A 23,806-nucleotide genomic window follows, 5' to 3' on the forward strand; every position below is an offset into this window, starting at 1 on the left:
TCAAATTTGTAGATGGAACACTTGAAATAGAAGCTGAACCAAACTATGGGCTATTTCCTACCATAAGCAAAGAGTACTCGAAATTTCGAAAGGAAGTACAAAAAAGACCGATTCAAACTCGAAACGGGGTAGTTACGGTAGCGCCTCTTTACGCATTATCAGATTCGTGGCTGGATCCTACAACGAAAATTATTTCACAACGCAGTCCCGGAACAACACGACATTTTTCTACTTCTAATATGATGTTAAGTAGTACTGCAAAACCGCTAAAGGAAAGATCTAGTGATTCCGATATCTCTGCTGAAGATGATGAGCAGATGAATGATACTAGAAAGACCACTTTTGGTTTAAATAAGACTGATATCACCAAAATGCAAAACGATTCCTCGACATTATCTATACAAAATAAAGAAGATTCAGTTGATGATAACTCCTATCTTGATTTGGATAAACTAAATATTCTTAGTATAGTCGACACACTTTTAGATACTACAGTACATAAAATAGAAGAGGACAAAAATTCTGAACTACAAAATAATACACAATTAAATGTAACTGATTTACATTTAATTGAAGGCAACAGCATTGAGATTGCGCATACAGATCCTGTAACTGAAACTGAAATAACAGAAACGACATCAACAACTATACATTCTTTAGAAACAACAACGAACACTGAAGCATATGATGAAACTACAACCACTTTTGTAGATAGTACAACTAGTGCAGAATTAGTAACAGTCAGAACAGTAATTAAATCCACAGACTGTATTGATAATACTGAAGATGTCTTAGACTCAGGTAAGTTAACCAATAATTATTCATAGTACCGCTTTTATCGTCATGTTTAACAGAGACAGTGGGCGATGTAACTACGACAATAAAACCAAACGATGATAACGAAATAAGTTTAAGTGAAAGTCAGACTGAAACTACAACCACATCTGAACCTTTGACAACTGAATATAAGGCTTATCCAACAGCTGAAATTATAAATAACTATTCAATCGTCAACAATGTGAACAGCGTGTTAGGTTACCCAGATATATCGGGCAAAAATAATAACACCAAAGAAGAAAATTTAGACTATGATTACACTGAACCAACTCTGCCAAACGTAAAGTAAGTATATAAAAAAATTGTGTGTGCACTATGTGCGCATATTTGAAGTGAAACTTCTTACTAACAGCTAAAAAAATGTAGTTTGAAATGTTGAAAAATTAATAAATAATTTGACTCACTTTCACAAAATTTGTATTAAAATGGCTGTCTGACCGTCTGAGTACTCCATTCGGGTACCTCTATGCACGTGCCGAGATTGATTCCAATAGACCCATAATTAAGAAAAATCCTGATTATTTCGTTCATTTAGAGGCATCATCGGTTCGAAACGTCGAGGGCGTCATCCTGTAACCCATCCTCAATTATGCTGAAATCGACCCACATTTTCTTTAATATCAAATCGTTAGTCTTAAAAACGTCGTATCCAACTTAGCAGGGTGGGTCCGCGTGCACGGTCACTCACATAGTTTACCCACCATCGACATACCAAATTTCATTTAAATCGGACGATTTTTTCTAAGCCATAGGCTGTACTTACCAATTAAACAAGTTTCACTCCAATAAAATGTGGATTGCTTAGTGTTTATACTGGAGATGTTTATTATTATTATTATTTTTAGAATAATTCCATTCGTAGCTGCTGATGCTTTGGATAAGGATGATGCTCCAGAACATCCTTCGCCTGTATACATAAATGAAAAGATTGACCACGATGGCTTTACTTATAATACAAACCTATTTTCACCCCCAACTAAAACCGAAGGTAACCATTAGCACGTCATACACCAAAACAGTTAATCTTATATATAGTATCTGATATATTTTAGGTGGCTTTGTCCCCAAAGAACCGCCCATATTACAGTCTTTTTATGATGATACGTTTCCGTCAAGGAAAAAAATTCCAACTGATGCAAATGGTAAAGAAAATAATATTTAACAAGAGGTATATAAATTTTTTATACTTTCTCTCTCAATTTTAGTCAATTGTATTTTGGACAATCAAGAAATCACTCACGGAACACCAGTTCTTTCTGATTCTGCATGTATGACGTGTAGTTGTTTTTATGGCAGCGTAGTATGTCAAAAACCAAATTGCCCTCCACCGAGACCCGGATGTAGAGAAGCGGAGAAACTAAGTGCTACTTTGTGCTGTCCAAATTATATTTGTGGTGAGTAGAACTAAGAACTATGCAACAAAAGGCTTTAGACTCTAGAATAATATCTTTAGAATAAAAAATGTACATAATTTATTATACAACATATTCTGTTCTAAAGACCTTTATGGTGCGATCGAGAAAAATGCGTCAGATTGGCTTGGAAATGACGACGATGACATTAACCATCATTCCAAGCCAACGCTGACGCCTTTAAGGTTGATTCTCACTATATCTTCCGTATCAGCTACCTTCCATTTTCTTTCTGTTTACATAAAATATTATATCATGTAAATGAACAGGACAATGCACACTATTCGTTACATTTCCCTTCCGTTCCATATCTCTTCCACCCATACATTTTTTTGGCGGACGGTCTGAAGCGTATCAGTAACAGCGTTGTCAAGTTCTTACATTTGTTCCAACTCTGTGAACATTTTGCTGATATTTACTTATTCTTTCAATAAAACTTTCGTAATAATATACATTGTACAATAAAAAGAATGGAACTCATACGTAACGGAAAGGATATGGAATGGAAACGGAATGTATAGTGAGAATCAACCTTTATTTTTCAATCGCATGGCATCAATTAACTTGAATCGATATAGTACCGCCACTCATTATACACAATATTTATTGTATTAGGTTTCTTTTTAGACGAATCTGTTGTACTGGATAGGTATGATATAATCCCTGACTTGGTAACTGTAGCCGAAGGCATTATTCCTTCCGACCCTTTCAATGATGTCATTAGAACAGAACCAGCACCGGACTTGCAATCCCTAATGGGCGACATGATGTCGTTGCAGAAAATAAGCAGTGCTTCACCAATAGAACAAGGTAAACTGAAGTTAACTTCTAGAGAATTCAACTTTGAATATTTGAACAGTGGAAGGGGGGTGTCCTCCTTTCTTGAATTATAACTTATCATTCAGTCTCGGGGCATTGACAAAAGCCAGTTACAGACACAATTTTACAGAGTTTAGTTCTCCATCTCCGATATCAATCGTAGCAAAGTTTATGGCACGAATGGTTATCGACTCGGAGCACTCAATGATGATGTATTCTGGTGTTTCTCTATATTTCCCACAGAATCTGCATTGTCCATTATTCTTTAGCTTTATTATTATTATTAGCATTCTGCTTAGGTGTGGACTGAGGAGACAGTGTCCTGTTAAAAATCTTGTGACAATCCGAAGATTGTTTTTTAGACTTGGGTTCTGGTCCAGTTATTGGTATGTTCGCTTCTTTTCTAGCTAGATCGTTTGCATTTTAATTGCCTTCAATCCGTTTGTAGGCTGGCACCCAGAGTAGGAGGACTTTATTTTCTTTACCTAATTTGTTCAGCTTGGTACAAAGCTACGCCAAGGTCTTCTTCTCCTTAGGCCGCCGTCTCCCTTCCGAGGTTGGCGATCCAACTGGCTATGAAATTGCCCCTCTGAAAATTTCAATCGATGTTCTTCCGAACCAACGACGCATATCCTTAAGCCAGGAGTTTTGCCTTCATCCCGCTGATCTCCTGCCCTCAATTTTGCCTTCGATAACCAGTCTGAGCACCTCGTATCGATCACCCCTCGCGTCAAGGTACGTCCTTCGAAAGATTACGTGGTCAAATTTATGCCAGTAGGCTGATCTAGAATATTTCCAGATTCCTTTAAACTTGTCCTTCAGCATGAACCATGTATTGGTGATGCAAAGATTGTACTCTGTGGATGTTGTCAGTAAGCATTCACCGCTGTTATTTATGTTTTCCATTCCATGTTTCCCCAACACGTCAGGCCATATTTCTTGCTGATTGCCGACACGGGCACTAAAGTTTCCTAGCAAGATGATTCGCTCCTGCTTTGGAATTCATTGGAGAGCATTTTGGAGAGCTTGGTAAAATAAAAACTTATCTTCAATTTTAGCATCGAGGGTGGGAGCATACGCACTAATGATGTTGACGTAAGTTTTATCTGATATGGGGTACCTTAAGGTCATAAAACGTTCGGAGACACCTATGGGTTCTTCTGTTAAACTGGTGGCGATTTCATTTTTGACTGCAATACCTACGCCATAAATTCTACTGTGGGTTGCAGGGTGACCCTTCCAAAAAAAGGTGTAATGCTCCTCAATCAGACTACCTTCATCTGCAAAGTGGGTTTCATCTGCAAACAGGTGAAGTGAATCAACCACCTGAAGGTGAGATTGAGTTTTGAGTAAGCCAGGCTATATGTATCGCTTCAATACCCCTTGCACCCCAAAACCTGCAGTGTACCAAGCTTTTTGTGCAGCTTCTCTAGGCATTCTTTGAACAACTTCAAGAGATACCTGAGTAACACATTTGTTTATACTTTATTGATTTAAAAGTATTTTATATGTTTTGTTTAGGGGGTGGGGGAGGGGGGGAAGCTTATCAGTTCTTCATTATACTTTTTTCATTGTTAAAGTCTACCTGGGGTCCAATGAATTTTAACAAATTTGTCAAGATTGTTTAACGATTTGCTCTATATCAACATGACTGGCTAAAATTGTTGTCGATTTTTTCCACATTGACATAAATATTTCATTTTATACAGTTACAGTTTGAGATAAAAATATAATGATAAAATATGTTTTAGAAATTTTCACTACTACACCAGGACCAGACACAGAAAAATTAAAAGAAGATGGTGACTTCTTCGAGCTGGATAAAATTTGGAAACTGATATTTTCCAAGGAATCTAAAGAAAGTAACCCGAAGAATTCTGAAGAAGCCTCAAATATTACATCTAATAAAATTAATCCTGTTAAATCTTATAATACTTTAGAAACGCATGAAAAAATAAATAATTTAACTCATGTTAGAACGGAAACTCCTACGGATTTTAACAATGAAACAGATTTATTAAATCAAAACGAAATAAATAATGAAAAAGATGCCTCAAATGGTGAGAATATGACGAATTTACAGAAAACAGGCGGAAATGTAAACAGTAACATCGGTGTAGATATATTAAAGTTAGCGGGATGCAACATTTATGGCAGGATGTACCGAGTAGGTAGAATTATTTCGGAGTTATCTGGCCCGTGTTTAGAATGTAAATGTACAGAGATTGGAGTGCAGTGCAGACAACTTAGCTGTTAACATATAAAGAGTCAAACCGAAATTTCCCAAAGTTTAATATAAAACAAAATAGATATCTTCATTTGTCATAGCTATTTATTTATAATCCGATTTTAGAATTATAATGTGCAATCTTTAAAAAATTACAGTTCTTTAAAATTAATCAATTATATTTTTTTATTTTGTCTCATATCAACAAGATCTGCATCAAGCTGATTTTTTTTGTTATGTTAGTTTGAAATATATTATTTTTCTCGTCACATCAACAAAACCAAACTCAGAAATTATAGGTCCATTTACAATTTTCAAAATTTTTATTTGTATAGCAGTTTTTCAAATTTTTAAGTAACGCAGCACTGTTTTAAGAAACCAAAAGATAGCATACGATTGAAAAAATTGCCGTCAGAGTTGGCTTGGAAATGACGATCGCTGTCATTTTATATGGAAAATTATAATATAGTAGTCGTCAATTTCAAGCCAACTTGACGTCGCGCCGTACGGTATTTCTTTTTAAAAATTTGTAAAACTATGCTGTGTCAATAAAATGAAAATAAAAAAATGACTATATATTGTTAATAAGTTAATTATTATTAACCAATAGGTCATTACACAGGGAGAGCAAAAACATTATTTATTTCCGTTTGCTATAAAATCGCTCAAATCTTTGATATTTGAAATTCGATCATGTATATTATTTAAAAAATCAAAAGACTAATAAAATTGCTTTTAAAGTAGAACTATTTTAAAATTAAGAATTCTATTATTATATTTTCATTTCAAGAATTTCGTTACCATGACAATTTTAGAAATTTAGCAAGTAAAGTCTAATTAATACTTATAAAGTTTGAATATTTGTATACTGTATACACTAGAGCTACGAAGAAAAAATTATAATACCATTATTGTATTCACATAAATAAGCGGAACATATTTTAATTCGCTCTAACCGTATACGTTAACTAGTAAATCCCTACATTTTGCTTTAACCATCATGAACACCAATTCTAGAGATAAATTCTACTTATATACACATATCATTCATACACAAATACTAAAAATGTATAAAATTAATTTGTGTTAAATTTTCTGTGATTTTATTAATTCTGTTTATATTATGTTAAATTGATTTTTATTTCTGAATTGTAATTACAGCAGGTACAATGGAAAAGTTTATATAGTATTATCAAACAGACTTTCTGACAGCGAAATTAATTCTAATGTAATTCTCTATAGAACAATTGCATAAATTATTGTCAAAAACAGGCATATTTAAAAACTTTTTTCATTATACTAAATATACTGTACTGTACCACACAAGCCACAAGCCTATATGTCATCTACATCTTGCCATCCACAAAAACAAATAATGGATTTGGATTTCAAATCGGAATGCTTCGGAAACTTAAGGTATTATACCCAAAATTAATGTTACTTTTTTAGAACTAAGTATGTATTTTTTAAGTTAAATCAATATAAGTATTATTTTGTTCAAATCAGGATTAATTTTAATTGTAAGTAGGTAATAAGTTTCAATGTAAATATTTGCCCAATGTTAAGCATCCTGTTTCCTGAGATGTTAATAAAATAAAGTTAGTTTAAATTAACACGTATTTTTTTACTACAACTGTTCAAGGTTTTGAACTACATTGAGAGAATAGATTAAAGAACAGATGAACAGATCATACTTTAGTAATGAAGTCTATTCCTTTGGAGTGGTTTAATTAGAAACTACAATATCTGGATTTAAATCGTGACTGAAACAAAAACTTTTTAACTACTCATTTTATGGAAAATACAACTCAGTGAGTCTAAAATCGGAAGATATAAGGCGAAGTTTCAAAAAGTATATCCCTCGCCCTTTCGAGAAATAAAAAAATGGAAAAAATGTCTAAAATATCTAAATAAAATTGAAATAGAACGAAAAAATTATTTTCATTGCTCTTTTTCGCAAATAGCTGTTTACTTCATTGATTTTCTTAATCAGATCTTCAGTTTACACGAAACTAATATTTTAAGTTGCATAAATTTTGCAACAAAACATATTTTAACATTAAAATTTTCAATTAACAGTAACGCCAAAAAAATCAAAATGTTTAAAAAAATCAAAAAAATAATTGACAAAACTGTAAAAAGTTATTTTTTTAAAAACTTTTAATCTAATAGAAGTTTTGTTCATTCAGTGTTGAAAGAGGGCCATTGCGTAATAGCCTTTATTAGTGTAAACCGCTACTAAAGCCACACCTATACAGATCATTGAACTTTTCTTTCATACTTTGGAAATTTCTCTCCACTCCTGTTTTCCCCACTGGGGTGAATTTGTCTCTCGACACAGCAAAACGAATTTTGCTGGGATGCCCTTTGTAATAGGGACTTTTAGCACGATGTTACTTTATGGCTTACGTTAGATGGATATATGGTAGAAATATGTTGTATAATAGAAAGGACAGGAATGCATTAAAACGTGAAAAAAGGTAGAAAACTGCTAAATTTCATTATATTTTTTCGTGTTCTACAAATGTTAAGGACGAGAGCTGCAAATTCCACATTTCAATAAAGGTGGGAATCTACGGATTGATTATTCAGGGTAGTCTGATGGGTGTCTCACTGTTGGAATTACATGTTCATTTACTAGGTAGTCATTGGCATCAGTCGACTAAATTATATGGCAGACATGGGCAGTATTCTTCGCAGTCGCTTGGTAGTAAAATTATATTTTGGTAGTACCTACATGTACATTTTTTACTCATGTGAGACACTCCTCGGGGTAGTCTAATAATAAAGGATGTTGGTTGTAACTCGGGAACAAATAATGGTAGAATGATAATGGAATGATGAAGGTAAGAAAATTATTAGTGATGGTATCACTCGAGTGACCGAGTAATTTTCACTCGAAATCTTGCACTTGAAATATCTCACTCAAAATTTTGCAATAACTTTTTCTTTAAGAATCGAAATAGATGTTTGAAACGAACTGAATAAAATCTTAAGTAATTGCTTTAAATTGCAGAAATGACTTGAAGCTAAAGTTTTTTCTTAACAAATAGAAGCAATTCTGACTGATTTGTTTAAAAAGATATGAATAAATTAAGGAAATGTTAGGTCGTTGCTTTAGAATTTCTAAAGGTTTGTTTACGCAAGTCATTTTTTAACATATACTTTTGTGCGTTGTGCGTGTTGGATTTTCGGGAAGATAAACGGTTTAGGTAAGAAAGATACCGTTTTCTAACTGCTTTGGGTGCCGTTATAGACTGTACGCATGTCAGAATTCCAAAATTTCATGAGTTTGGTGATGGATATATAATTATAAACAGCATTAACCTACAGCGCTGACAGGCAACTTGCACACCAAAAGAAATTTTCACAAGTGTAATCTGTCAATGGTCAGGCTTTGTATAGTACGAGAGCTAGCAACGTCGGAAAAATAAGTATTTTAAGACGTCTGGCTCTTTGATATATCTTTTACTATGCTCTCTAGAACAGCATGCGGCCCGTCTGCCGGTAAATGTTGCGTTCCCTACTGCGCATTGAAAGAAGATCCTATATATTTATTAGTCCTTTAAATTCTAGTATTTAATATAAATCGAACATGTCTCCATAGCGCAGTGCGTAGAGTTTCTGACCACCAACCGATGATTCAGAGTTCGAATCCGGGTCAGGGCAAAGACTTTTTTTATTATATTTTCGTTTATATTCTGATAGTAAAGTATTAAATATTTTTTTTTAATTTCCAGAATTATTTAATACTTTACTATCAGAATATAAACGAAAATAAAATACAAAAGTATTTGACCTGACCGGGATTCGAACCCCCTGATTCATTGGTTCGTGGTCGGTAACTCTACGCACTGCGCTATGGAGACATGTTCGATTTATATTCAATAGTAGAATTTATAGGACTAAATTAATAAAAAATGTAGGATCTTCTTCCGATGCGCAGTAGTGAACGCAACGGGTATCGGTAGCCAGACGGACCGCATGCTGTTCCAGAGAGCATAGTAAAAGATATATCAAAGAGCCAGACGTCTTAAAATACTTTCTCGAAAACTTTAGCTAGCTCTTAGACTAATACACCATAGCAGACTTTTCAAAAATTGTAATATAAACAACCTTCTTAAAAATACTACAGAAGAACTTGTATTATTAGGACACTATGGCTACTCGATATCGCCGGATTATGACTCCCTGGAGAAATCCTGCAAACCAAAGTGCAAACCAAAGGCAGCAAAATTATAATAAAGTTTGTTTTTTTCGAAAACGAATAAAAACGTTGTTATAATATACGAATAATATACGAATAGTATAACTTTATTATACAAAACGAATGAAAGCCAGGTTTCCTATACTCCAACTACAATTAGAAATAAATTAATTAGAAAAAATACCATCAATGATAATTGCATGTTTTGTACCTACTTCATAACGGTATAAATGAGAAAGATTCTCATTACCGAAATGAAGAAAATAATGTTAAAATCAACAACAAAATAACGATATCCTAACATCAACTATAATTCGCCAATAAAGACAACAAACAAGTAATCAGTAAATCAGTCAAACAGTAAATCAAATGCTCTTCAATTGGGTATATGCAATGTAAGTATTACATTAATAGAGAAGTATATAGATATTATAGATTTAAACAGCAAATATATGCTTCCTACTCAAATTTCCGAATCATGGTGATGGTTTGAATTTTTTTGGTGTGTTACATTTTATTTTAGTCTTTTTTAGACCTGTTAAATAAGCAAAACCTACAAAGGCCAAGAAAAAGCAGCATTTAAAAAGCAACAATTTTATTCATGCTGCAAAACACCTAGCAATAGCTTTTGGTTAGAGCAACCAAAAATTAATTATTGTAATAACGAAAAACCAATTAATAATAAGTGTTTATTGAACAAATAGACATTAGTAACCAGGGGCGCATATACGGGAGGGGTAATGGTGGTAATTACTACCCCCCCCCCCAGGAAGAAATTTACGAAGAAGATAAAATGTGATGTAAAAAAATTGTTATATATAAGAAATATACCACCAATCAAATAGAAAATAAATGCCAATCCAACTTTATTTTATTCCAAACTTTATGCGCAAATTTAATTTATTAATTTACACGAATATAGTACTTTCCGTAAATTAATATTATCACTACGTACACCTCCCAGATGCGCGTAGATGTGCCAGACTCAGTAACCAACACAGGTTGGTGGTCACAGAAACCTACACATAGCTATTTAGTGTGTGACATAATGCCTATAATTGCTTAAAGTAATTACTTGTTTTTTATTCATTACCATTAATGTTCAATATGCTTTTAATAATGAAGATGTGGCGCCTTCTAGAATCTTTTTCTCTATACCTACAACAAGTGCTAGAACTCTCTATTATTCGCACGCCTAGAGAGCAGTGAAAGGGGAACTGACAAAAAAGCAGGATTCGCTGTAGTAACGATAGTGGGTGTGTTGTGACGGTGATATGTTTACAAACAAAAAGATCGAGAGCGGTAAAATTGAATTTAAAAACAAGAGACAATAATTAATAATAAAAATAAACGAACTTAGACGTAGAGAAAAATAAGTTAGCATTTAAAGCACGGGCATTATTAATTCGTATTTTCATTCATTTTCTTTTTCATTTTTACGTTGATAGCATGTTAAAATTATTATTGCACTAATTTTCTCGCCAAATAACAAATATGTGGGTGTATATAATTGATAGTGGTAAACCTAGGCGACATTAGATCATAACGGCTCGTGCTGTTTATTAGAACATTTTACTAGTACCAGTAGTTTTTTAATAGATACGAAATTTTAAAATTAAAATTCGTATGTACACAACTTCCGGTTAGATTTTCAGGAAATTTTGTATATGCCTCCAGTTAACATGTAAGATGTTGGAGTTATGTCCAAACAAATGCAGAAATAGTATCTGAGAAATGTTATTTTTAGTGCAACAGAAACAGTTTTAGTCCAGAAGTTGTCGCCTTCCAGCGATTTAATTTTGTGGAATTGGTATACTAAATAAACCAGTTGTTATAAAGACATAGGGTAAGTTATTTGAATAAACTGTTTAGATTTTAAACCATCTAAGTATACTGTGAAAAAATAATATATTTGACTTCTAAAAAATCCGATATTAAGATGCAATAATTTGTATTTTATCTTTTGCTTCATTTTTCTAATGCAGACATGAATATATTAATATTACCTAATTTTAAAACTGTTATATTACTGTTTTAAAACTGTTATAATTATTATTTTCTTTTATGCTCTTTTTTATCTTCTTTTTAAAAACTTTAACTTTTTTTATTATTTGAGATATTTAGATTAGAACATTTTTTTAAAAATTGTAAGATTTGTAATCAAGTTTTACGGTATCCCAGTTATTGAAATTATCTATTTTTTTAAACAGGTCACACTATACAGGGTAGCCCGAAATGTATTCCGAAAACTTCGGTCGCATATTCTGCAGATAAAAATAAGTCAAAAAGTTCGTATAAATTTGTGTCCTAAAATATTTAGTTTCGGAGATACAGGGTGTAGAAGTTTTATTTAAATCTCGATTTTCTCAAATAATTTCTGAAGTAACGTCAATATTTGGATGAAAATAGGTATCTGGAAGTTTTGTGACATGAGAAATTTTGATTTTGATGTCAATATGACTCTTATTTGTAGGGGGCGCTACCTACATGTGTTTTAACTCTTTTGACGATTAATAATTTTTTGTCCGTACCTGTAGGTATAAAACTACTGAGTAAAAAAATATAAATTTACGACATTTTCTACATAAAAAATGTCTCTTGGTAAAAATCGCTATGAGTAATGGTTCTCGAGATATTTGGAATCGAAATTATCAATACCTGTTGTTATTGACATACATAAATTAAACATTTTGACTAAATAGTTATTGGACTGAAATCATAAATTTGAAATGTTTTAGTGCTAAAAGTTCAACAGTAACTGTTTTATCATTATTTTTTCGAAAAAAAGTTTATGTTTAATTTAAAAAAATAAAATGTTCCCAAGTTTATCATTTCAATCAAATAACTATCTATAATAATGACATTGTATTGACTAATTCTATTCTAAATATCTTGAGAACGGTTGCTCGTAGCGATTTTTACCAAGGGACATATTTTACGTAAAAAATCATGGAAATGTACATTTTTTCACTCAGTAGTTTTATACAGGTACGGACAAAAAGTTATTAATCCTCAAAACAGTTAAAACACATGTAGGTGGCGCCCCCTATAAATAAGAGTCATATTGACATCAAAATCAAATTTCTCATGTCAAAAAACTTCCTGACACCAATCTTCATTCAAGTATTAACATTACTTCAGAAATAATTTGGAAAAAATCGAAATAAAAATGAAACATCTACACCCTGTATCTCCGAAACTAATCATTTTAGAACATACATTTACACGAACATTTTTACTTATTCTTATCTGCAGAATATGCTGCGGAAATTTCCGGAATACAGTTCGGACCACCCTGTATATTAGAACTGTATAAGATTTCTAGTTTCAAAATCCTATAAGACATGTACTTTCTACACTATGTAACCGGATTGTCTTCACAAGAGGAAACACTTTTTATTATTGACATTTGGAGAAAAATGCATTCTTGATAAAACAAATTTCATTGTTTTAAAATGGATATCTTGTTTATACTTCCCAAATTTCCATACAGTTTTAGAGAAAATTAAAAAAAAACGTGAAAACATGCGACCATTTTAGAACAAGCAAATTTTTTTATGAAGAATGCATTTTTCTCAAAATATCAAAAATAATAAAAATCTTCTTATAAAGACAATCCAGGGACATACTGTATAGACAGTTTAATTTAAATTCCATAAATATGTTAAAATAGTGTGTAACAATGTTATGTTTAATTAAAAATTTAACATGGTTTCATATTTATGTTAAAAATAATTAGTTAGAAAAAAATGTGCTTCTAATACACAGTATGAATATATCTATAACTTTTTTATTATTAACTTTTTGAGAAAAATGCATTGTTCGTAAAAGATTTTGCTTGTTCTAAAATGGATAATTCTGTTTAAACTTTCCGAAATTTCCATGCCGTTTTAGAGAAAAATAAAAATAATATTATGAAAATATTGTTGAATTTTTCCCAAAATTCAAAAAGCGTTTCTATGGTAATGTAATTTTTAAGTTTTCATTCTTTAATAGATTGTGATTATTAATTTTGATTAACATCATATTTTTTGCTGTTTTGATATGTTAAAGAAGCACAAAATGTATTTGGTTCAATGTTGCGGAAAACATGAGTATAAATTTTTTGCTTCTTAAAATTTTAAAGTAACAAAATATATGACGTTGATCAAAATTGATACTAACCAGTTTTGATTTTTGAGACTTGAGAAAAATTCTATATTTTCAATTTTCTGTATATTTCTCTAAAACGGTATGAAAATTTAAAAAATATATAAAACGGAATTAGCTATTTTAGAACAAGCAAAAACTTTGATGAAGAATGCAAAAAGTTAACAATAAAAAAGTGTTTCCTCTTGTAAAGACAATCCGGAAACATACTGTACCTATAGTGTGTCTGTAAAAAATGTTCAAATCAATAGCAAAGTCGTCTATATCCAGTGGCGGATACAGGGGGAGGGCCCATGGGGCCCGGGCCCCCCCTAAAGTCTGTGAATTGTGTAAAATATTAGCCTTTTACGTTAAAAATGGCGCCCTAAAAAGCATATTCTACATTGCTTTTCATTTTGGGCCCCCCCTAAAATAAATTCCTGTATCCGCCCCTGTCTATATCAATCAACTGTGATATTTGACAGATGCATGTCATTTCTATTTTTGGAAAAAATCTTGAATTTTTTTTTAATTTTTAGTTAAAAAATATATCTTGATAATATGGCAACATAGGTAGTAGATAATATTAATAGATTTAGTATAATGAATACTTAGAAAAAAATCAAAAGGATTTCAAATTTTAAGCAAAATTTTTTTTTATTTTCAAAATAAAATAACTTGGTTATTTTGGACTTATTTGAAAAACGGTAAAGATAAAATATGTTTCTCTTATCAAGTTCTACCCCCGTAAAAAAACTTACACTTATTTAAGATTTATCCTCTGTATATTATTTTAAAATATATGATCAATAAGAGATCTTGTTATCTTTTTAAAAAGAGTATAATGAGTACAGTTTAAAACTCCAAATCTTAAAATAGCATGACTTCAGAGAAAACTACATACCTATAACAGTTAGTAATCCTGTCAAGAAGCTCATATTTTTTATTACCACTTGCAGCTATTTTAAAATTATTACATCTTCAAGGACAAAAACCTATGTAAAGACGTTTGTTTATTTTGATTGGGTAACTTGCAATACCCTGGAAGTAAATATTACACGTGAAAAGTAGCAGTTTCAGTTCGCAATTCACCAGGATAGTTCAATGGGAATCGTTAAATAAATGTCTAAATAAAAACATGAAAGAAAATCCTTATTTGGATGATGGTTATATGAATAGTCCAGCAAGTACTCCAGATACATCCATTAGCGATGAGAAGTTATTGTTTCGTTCCTTACGAGACAAGTCGAGCTACAGAAATAAATGGATTGACATCAGAAATGTTCCTATTGCCATTATAACAATCAGCGTCTTTCAGGTAAGTAATAAAAAAGCGTTATTTATTTAATGAATACCGTATTAATGCATGTAAAAGGACACAGCCTATACCAATTTTAATGTGTTAGTTTTTTCCAGGGTTGGCGTGATTTAAATCAAATGATTTAAATCAAGTGATTTTTTTAATTTTAATCATGTGATTTAAATCAAAAAGAAATGATTTTATTGAAATTTTATAATAAATCAAAAAATAACTGTAAAAGTTATAAAAATGTGTCATAGAAAACTAGAAAAGATACTTCTATAACATATATAACAAATAATAAATCGAAAAATAATTGGAAATATTAGAAAACTATATAAAAATATTTATTCATCAAAATTTAAATGTTGGACCGATTTTTGAAGAAATTTGTGGATCCATTAGACCGCTAAACGCAGGGATTAATTTTAAAATTTATGTATAAGTGACAAAAATTCGCTGTTCGAATACATATCCTTCGCAAAGTCTAGTGCAGAACTAGGTCCTTCTGATATAGATACTATATCTTCATTCCCGAGATTCTATAATCGTTGTCAGAAAATGTGTTGTTTTTTTTGAAACGGTATGTTTCCAAATTCCTACCGACATTTTAATCTACAGTAAGTACTTTACACTTTGACATTAGATAATACATACTAATTTCATTCTCAACTTAAGACTATTTCCGAACAATAGTGTATTCTTTTATTAGGAGTAAAAATTATATTTTTTTTGACGATGCTGTACCTTTGAAAGACCATCGTAAAGCTATTCCGACGTTACAGGGCGGCACAAAAACTACATTTTTACTACGAATATAACATACTATTTCTTTTAAAACATTACAAATAATTTTTTAATCAATTTCAAACATTGCAAATAATAGGACTCGAGCAACAATTTGTACACTCGTTGAATTTGACACTTAATATCAGTTTAATAATATATTTTTGTACTTTTGTGCTTAGGCGTAAAAGTGCTTTACTTTTATGCCTAGGCGTTAAAATGACAAAAGTTAATATTTTTGAGATGTTTTAAAAAAAATCCTTTTGATCTAAAGCGAGCGACTTTTTTTGCGGAAAATATTGGTGACCGATGTGGAAAAATGACAAACGCGCAGTAGAATAATTGTTAATGTTATCGGTATCGGGCAGAGTTATAAAGATTTAGCCATTTTGGATAGGACTTTAATTGGAAATAAGTCCTAGTCATTTGTAAATCCCATTTAAATATTGTTTTGAATTAAAATCAAAAAAATCTGATTTAAATAAAAAAAATCTGATTTTTTTTTAAATTATGATTTTTTCCAACCCTGGTTTTTTCCCTTCTTTAGTTGTAAGTTTATGGTGGGTTTGTCTTTGTATTCTATACCAGATAATGTACAGAATTGATTAATTATTATTATTGCTTTCATTCGTTCCCAATAAGCAATTTGCAACTTTGAGGAGACCTATAGTTTTCAGTTTCGTACTTCATTTTTGTATGATCGAAAAAAAACGGCGTCAGCGATGGCTATGAAATGAAGGTCGCTGTCATTTTATATGTAAATTTAGTTGAGAAATGTAATTTCCTAGCTAATGAATTTCCTAGCTAACTGAACGCCGTTTTTTTTTTTCGATCATACGGTATAATACATCAGTGATACATCGGATAAAGGCAGTGGAAGTTCGAGATACTTAAAAATGTGAAGAAACAAACAACTAATTTTTTATTCTTTTATTTTCAGTTGTTTTGTCATGCCTACTTTACGCCTACTTTGAATAAATGCCTTAGATTTGAACCCATTAAAAGATGGGAAGTGTGGAGATTTGCTACATACATGTTAGTGCACGATGATTGGTCTCATTTGACATTAAATGTAATTATCCAGTGTATCTTTGCAGCGTTTTTAGAAAGAAAGCAGGTAAATCAAAGTTTTATTAATTCAATAAAATATTTTTTGCTTAAAGTTTGAGAACCGCTGGATCTTTCTGGATCTCTCTGGAGTTTTCTATTTTGTAAATTTAATCTTACTACCCATGTTTTTTATTCAAAAATTAAAAAAAAACTTTCAATTGTTTTTCGCGCTCATATTCATGTTTCTGGGGTCGAAATATACTACCCCTAAAAATATTTATTATATGTATTAATAATTTATTTGAATTAAACGTTTATATAATTTCAGGGCCATCTGAGAGTACTGATCATATATTTGGCTGGTGGAATTACGGGAGTATTAGGAGCCACTTGTGTTCATCCAAATCTTGTGATTGGATCTTCTGCTGGAGGATACTCACTACTATTATCTAATGCAGCAGATCTCATTTTGGTAATACCTGCAATATTAATAATAATAAAATAAAGCTCCACCAAAATATCCATAAAAATTCTATATTTCCTTAAAAACTGAAATTATAGAAGTATATGGTAACCAATTCAGTAAGAATATACAGTGGGGAGATTGCTCACGTAAAAATAAGGTTTATTTTTCATATCAACATAGGTCCGATTCTGCTTTGTTTCGTAGACACAGCCCAAGCAGCATTTGGACGTCGGGACAACGTTGTGTCACGCGACCAAACGTCGGGGCGCAACGTCGGCACAACCTCGTGCCAACCCTAGTCTGCACTAGTTTGGAGAATAATTTTTGGGTCGAAACGACGTTGGATACCGACGTTGGCTAGAAGCCTAATTTAGTACAAACTGCAACGTTGTTTAAAATCCTAATTCACAGAAATACAAAACTAATATGGCGTCTAAGCGCGTTTTATCCTAAATTGGGATAATTATAGTAAAAATATTATTTTTATGATTTAGTTAGAGACATATGTCAGATGGCAGTGAAGGAAAATAAAACAAAAGTATTTAAGTGTGGAGGATGTTTGAAGATCATAATTATTGAAACACTTTAACCGACTCTGTAACTCGTTACCCAAGGCAAAAAGTTAAACGCAAACAACTTTATTGATAAATGTATTGTTTCTACTTTGAAAAATACTAATGGGCCTTAAAATTAAAGAAGTTTTAAAAAAAAAATTTGAAGTTTTTTTTAGTAAAATGAGAATAATTTATTCGCAGTCGAAAAAATTGTTTCCGCGTGTTTTTTAGGGTCAAATATTTCAAGTTAATGTATTCAAAAAGCAGGAATTGCTATTTTAGGAAAATGGATGATGAAACATTTTCTTATTTAACAACATGGCGGCTTTCACTTTGTTGTTTTGGAGATTAAGATGGAGTAGTTCGAGTAGTCGCATACTGGACTAATAAAGTCGCAGTTCGGCCTTAACAGGTAGTATATTAGTCGCAAGATTGCCTAATTTAGTCATCTTAGAGTCTAGCTTGTGCCGCCCTCTACAATCTAAATAAACGAGGGAGTGGATAAACATCGGTAATATATGTCGATGTATATTTAAATTTAGTTTTATATGTACCTTTCTTATGTCCCATTTTAATTAAGTTTTTTTTTATAAAACAGCACTGAACTGTCTGACTGAACAGAACAATGAAGTGGAAATTTAAGATTTAAGGTTATGGTTCAATACAGTTGCAAAAAGGTAGTGACTCGACGTCCTACCAACGTAAGAATAAGGAAATCTAAACAACGTTGGAATTAGTAAAACAGACGACGTTTGCATAACGTTGGAATAGGTCCTGAAACTGACGTCGGAAAACTCTATATTGTCCAACGTTGTAACTACGTTGTCCGAATCACCTAAAGATCACTTAAGCAAAAAAGGTTACATGACAACGTTCATTCGACCTCGCAGAAACTTCTACTTTGCTGTAGTACTAGTCCAACGTCGGCACAACGTTATAAAAACGTTTAAATTTATTTTAATACTCAAGGTAGGGAGCTAACTATTTTTTGTAACTAATCCAACGTTGTGTTTAGTAAACATGTGGTCGCAAGTCGTGAAAATGCTACCTTGGGAGGGTGTTAAAATCTTAAAAATCTATGGATTTATTAAAATTTTCTTCCAAGTACTCTTAGTGATTCGAATGAAATTTTGAGGGTAAAAGTTACTAAAAGTGCTACATATTTTAATGCTAAAAAAGGGTCGATAAATTCATCAGGGACATGCATATAGGTTGTCACTGGAATATTTTTCAAGAAAAAAACATGTGCGCCACTGACTTTTACTTTTGATATCAAAATTATTTAGGCCGTTTAATGACAATTAAAAGTTATCTCCTGGTATTTTGTCGAATTCGGCATATCTTGGATGAGATAAACGTAATTTTATTAATCACAATAATTAATAAAATTAATAAATTATATATTTACCTAATTTATTATTAAATATTATTACTATTGGTCATTATTACTATTAGACCAACCTACAGTGATTTCAAATAAAACAATAATGGTAGGTATTTAAGAAAATTACAAAAACCCAATTTAAAAAGTTTTAACATCCTGTATACCCATGTTGATAGGAACTTTTTTTATATTTTTTCATGAAGAATCAATGAGTACTTATTTAAAACTTTCGCAAGTTAATGATATTATTTTTTTAAGAGTTGCTATTAGTCTTGGATCACGGCAAATTAATAAAATTGCATTTATCTCATCAAGGAGGCCGAATTCGACAAAATATCAAGAGACAACTTTTAATCGGCATTAAACTGCTTACATATGCGTATTTCGCTAACAAGAAAAAAAAGTCAGTGGCGTATATACTTTTTTTTCGAAAAATATTCCTGTGATAACCCATATGCACGTCCCTGGTGAATTTGTCAACGCTTTTTTGCTTTTTTAGATTCCTCATGTAAAAAAAATTGGAGCCGGGAGGCACGTATAACCGCCCATACTAAAATATGTTAATAAAAAGTTGGTAGGCAGTTCTGTTAGTTTCAAAGTAAAGGAATTTTTCCAATTTTGGTCCGCGGTTATTTCCCCTATCCGCCACCTGGGGTCGCGTCCGATGGGAGTTTGGAGTTCTCCACATGGATTTTCTCAAAAACGAACTACGGAAACACGGAACATCTCAAAAACTGCGACTTTGACTGATTTTGATGTTATTACTAATTTTGTTGCAAATATTATTCCTAATCTTAAATTGAAAAGTAGCTAGCGAAACGCGGTTTTAATAAAATTAAAAAGTAATTTTGGAGTTAAAAAAGTAATTTTGGAGTTACGATTTTTTAAATTTTTTAACCCCCTCCCATACCCCCTCTTTACCAACCCCCACCCCACCAAAAACTAATGGACAGATTCTCGGGTGCCACAATACTTTTGTGCCAAAATCAGTGCCAAAAAGTGTGTTAAAATCGGTTTAGCGGTTTTTGAGTTAACGTGTTACAGACAAGACAGACAAACAGACACCATGAAAATATTTTATATTTGGGTCATTTATGACCCAAATAACTCATTTTGAGTGAAATTGAAAAAAAAAGTTTGCCGATTTTAATAGCCTACCATACCTGTTGGTATGGTCGGATAATAAGGTAGTCGATAAATAACATAGGTCCGATTCTGCGTTATTTCGTTACTTCATAGCTACAGAGGGCGGTTATAGTCTTATTTTTTTTCCAATTTATTATATTTTTCTTTTAAGAAAATATACATATATAAAATTACGTTTATCGCATCAAGAAGATCGAAATCGACAAAATATTAAGATACAACTTTTGATTTGCCTATACAATTTTGTTAACAAAAGAAAAAAAGTCAGTAGCGCACATGTTTTTTTTTTAAATATTTCGGGGATAACCTATATGCACGTCCCTGGTGAATATGTCGACACTTTTTGAGCACTAAAATATGTAGCACTTTTTGAGTATTTTTTTACCCTCAAAATTTCATTCGAATCGATATAAAACCACTTGGAAGAAAATTATAATAAATCGAAAAAAAAAGATTTTAAGCCCTTGTAGCTACAAAAGAAAGCCGAATCGGACCTATGTTGATATAAAAGATAAATACTATTTTTTACGTGAGGAATTTCCCCGCAAGAGATGGCAAATGTTTTTTGAAACACCCTGTTAACCTAGATATTAATAAAAATATTTTTGTAGAACTACGAAATTATCACATACAAACTTTACCGTTCTGCCTCGATCGCCACACTAGTGTTATTCGATATCATCTTTGATGTTGTCCATGTTTCATCAAAAAAGGAGCCCCAAGTATCCTGGCAAGCTCATCTCGTTGGAGCAGTTACAGGTCTACTTTTAGGTACTAACTTTAAAAATTTACGAAATTAAATACAAATTAATTTATATCCATTTGTAGGTTTAGTAATATTCCAATGTGATACAACTCGACACGCTACATTAAGGAAATCGTTCTTTTGGTTGGGATGCATTTTATATTGTGTTTTACTGGTAACATTTATTATTGTAGCTGTTCAAATCGGGAAGTGTACACCGCCTGAAATAATTCGTGTTCATTATATTTATATGTGTTAAAAATGTGCTGGCAATAACCAAGAAAGGCCGTAAAAGAATAGATGAATGAATACGACAAAAGACCCTGTAGATGTCATCCACAAAATTAAATCCTCCAAGTGGCAATGGGCAGGACACCAGGACCTAGCAAGATGGACGGGCAACAGATTGACCACAAAAATTACAGCATAGTACCCACGAGGAATTAAAAGGTCTAGAGGAAGACCGAACCTGAGATATTGAGATACTGAGATATTACCATGATATTAGGAAATTAGCAGGAATAACTTGGGCCCGCATAGCCAACAATAGACAACAAGCCCAACAACACAGAGAGTATCTAAATTTGTGAGGGAAGCTACACCATAATTGGAAATGGTTGAATAAGCTGAAAATTATGATGATGACACTGGATAGACACAATATCAAACACTGAAGTACTTTTTAAAACTGGGAAAACTTGAACACACCAGGTAAACATAAAAATAAATAAGAATTCAAAACTATGCTCTGCTATCCACCGTAAAGCATGAAATCAGTAATCGTCTAGATCTATATTAAGCATTTAAAATATGGACATACAAGATCATTTTAAAGATACACTGGATAGACAATATATCAAAGTACTTTTTTTCAAAACTGAGAAAACATGAACACACCAGTTAAAGATAAAAATAAATAAAAATGCAAAAATTGTGCTCTTCTACAAACCATCTAATGCTAGATATAAAGAAAAAGAAGCGCTGGAAGAAGATGCATTGGCTGAACAAATTGACAGCGACACAATTGTAACTCCACTAAGTTTAGTAAATTGCAATAAGCATGATCAACAGTGATTGGTACTAATCACGCTATATGCACAATATGGCATCAAACGGACATACAGCATACAGCTTTCTATTTCCGGTTGGAAATGTGCTCAAATAGAAAATTTAACAAACTAGAAAATTGTTTTTGTAACAGGTACAATAATGTCATATAACGAAATCGACAAAAATAAACCTTGTAAATGGTCTTGTCTTTCCGGTTATGCTTTATGCTTCGGAGACATGGACATTTAGCAGCCGACAGACGACGCATTCGAGATGTCGTGCTGGAGCAGGATGTTGCAAATACCATGGACAGCACATCGCACCAATGTGTCGGTCCTTAACGAAATCCAATTATCACAAAGACTTTTCAGCACTGTCTATAAACGTATACTTTCCTTCTTCGGCCATGTCAACAGGAGCGTGCACATGGAGAGACTGGTAGTACAAGGAAGACCTGCAGGATCCCGTCACCGAGGCAGATCACCAACCAGGTGGGTGGACATGGTTGAAAAACTTATGAATACCAACCTGGAGGGAGCCGTTCGAAAGACAGAAAACAGGGAAAATTGGAGACGGGCGGTGCGTGCGGCCGTCAGGTCCTTGGAGCCAGAACCAGAGCCACTACACGTCGTACGCGACGTACGGACTTAGACGACAAAAATGTATTCATACGCCTATGAATCCAAAAAAAAAACAAGAACAGGACTACACAAAGACACCCACAAAGGGCACAAAGCGCTTTTATACATCAAAATTCACGCACATGGCGATACTAAGTCGTACGAAAATGCGTAACTTGCAGTTGAAAAGGGGGGAGAATTAGTTTAATTTTTTGAAGGCCAGATATAAAAAATGTCTAAGTAGTCAACATATAGTGTACACAAAGTGCAGGACTCCATTTTTTACGATCTAGAATTATTGTAAGTTAAAACTTCCATTAATAAATTTAAAATTATAAGTATGCTGAATTAAAGGATGTTTCAAAACATCAAATTGATGAAATTAATAACCAATGTATTTATTTATCACTTTTGGGTAAAAAATAAGGATTTTTGAAACACACGATTTTGAATTAGAGTAATGTATCATTTTTTAAATTTAGGTTTTTTTTAAAGGGTTCGTGAAATAAATTATTATTGCATTTAACTCCAAACCGTGTTAATTCAGATACACACGAGTATAAATTAAAGGCTCCAAGAGATTAATGTTATATATTGTAATGAGTAGGGAAGAGATTTCTATGCAACCCTATTTGCTATAAATTTGAAACAAAATCATAAAACAAAGATCTGCAATCTGTAATGGTATATTCGCGACAGATAGACAATAACTAAAAGCGAATATGTCTACGTTGTGTAAACAAATCTTTGGACAATCGCTTGATGAGAGACTTTGTGAAGCCATAAGACTTCCTGATGACAAATTAGCAAAATTCGTTTGAAAATATACAGGGTGGTCCGAATTGTATTCCGGAAACTTCGGCAGCATATTCTGCAGATAAAAATAAGTAAAAAAGTTCGTATAAATGTATGTCCTAAAATGCTTAGTTTCGGAGATACAGGGTGTAGAAATTTCATTTTTATTTCGATTTTTTCCAAATAATTTTTGAAGTAACCTCAATATTTCGATGAAAATTTGTGCCTGGGAGTTTTTTGATATGAAAAATTTGATTTTGATGTCAATATGACTCCTATT

At 32.2% G+C, this 23,806-nt stretch overlaps 2 protein-coding genes across 4 annotated transcripts in view; both read left to right on the forward strand.

Annotated features, from left to right (window-relative positions):
- LOC115881889 overlaps positions 1–5,998 on the forward strand; it is a 55,427-nt gene extending 49,429 nt beyond the window's left edge. Inside the window, exons 7-13 of one of the 2 annotated variants that reach the window (XM_030899611.1) lie at positions 13–801; positions 855–1,122; positions 1,683–1,825; positions 1,890–1,979; positions 2,043–2,231; positions 2,865–3,059; positions 4,820–5,998. In XM_030899611.1, coding sequence (XP_030755471.1) covers positions 13–801; positions 855–1,122; positions 1,683–1,825; positions 1,890–1,979; positions 2,043–2,231; positions 2,865–3,059; positions 4,820–5,325 — 2,180 coding nt within the window. In that variant the 3' untranslated portion in view covers positions 5,326–5,998. The remainder of the gene's footprint in view (positions 1–12; positions 802–854; positions 1,123–1,682; positions 1,826–1,889; positions 1,980–2,042; positions 2,232–2,864; positions 3,060–4,819) is intronic. The other variant, XM_030899612.1, reaches the window with a different exon arrangement.
- Positions 5,999–10,617: 4,619 nt separating this feature from the next.
- On the forward strand, positions 10,618–21,320 carry LOC115881868 (protein rhomboid). Of its 2 annotated transcripts, XM_030899572.1 has the most exons (7): positions 10,618–11,186; positions 11,250–11,348; positions 14,590–14,948; positions 16,657–16,833; positions 17,095–17,238; positions 20,928–21,087; positions 21,145–21,320. In XM_030899572.1, exons 3-7 carry the CDS (start codon positions 14,769–14,771, stop codon positions 21,318–21,320), a joined length of 837 nt encoding a protein of 278 aa, XP_030755432.1. In that variant the 5' UTR covers positions 10,618–11,186; positions 11,250–11,348; positions 14,590–14,768. The 2 variants fall into 2 exon arrangements, with proteins under 2 accessions (XP_030755432.1, XP_030755433.1); XM_030899573.1 differs by lacking the exon at positions 10,618–11,186 and having other exon boundaries at positions 11,212–11,348.
- The last annotated feature ends 2,486 nt before the right edge of the window (positions 21,321–23,806 follow it).

This window comes from Sitophilus oryzae, unplaced genomic scaffold, assembly GCF_002938485.1.
Source record: "Sitophilus oryzae breed Bouriz unplaced genomic scaffold, Soryzae_2.0 scaffold_1744_pilon_pilon, whole genome shotgun sequence".
In the NCBI taxonomy this organism is placed as follows: Eukaryota; Metazoa; Arthropoda; class Insecta; order Coleoptera; family Curculionidae; genus Sitophilus; species Sitophilus oryzae.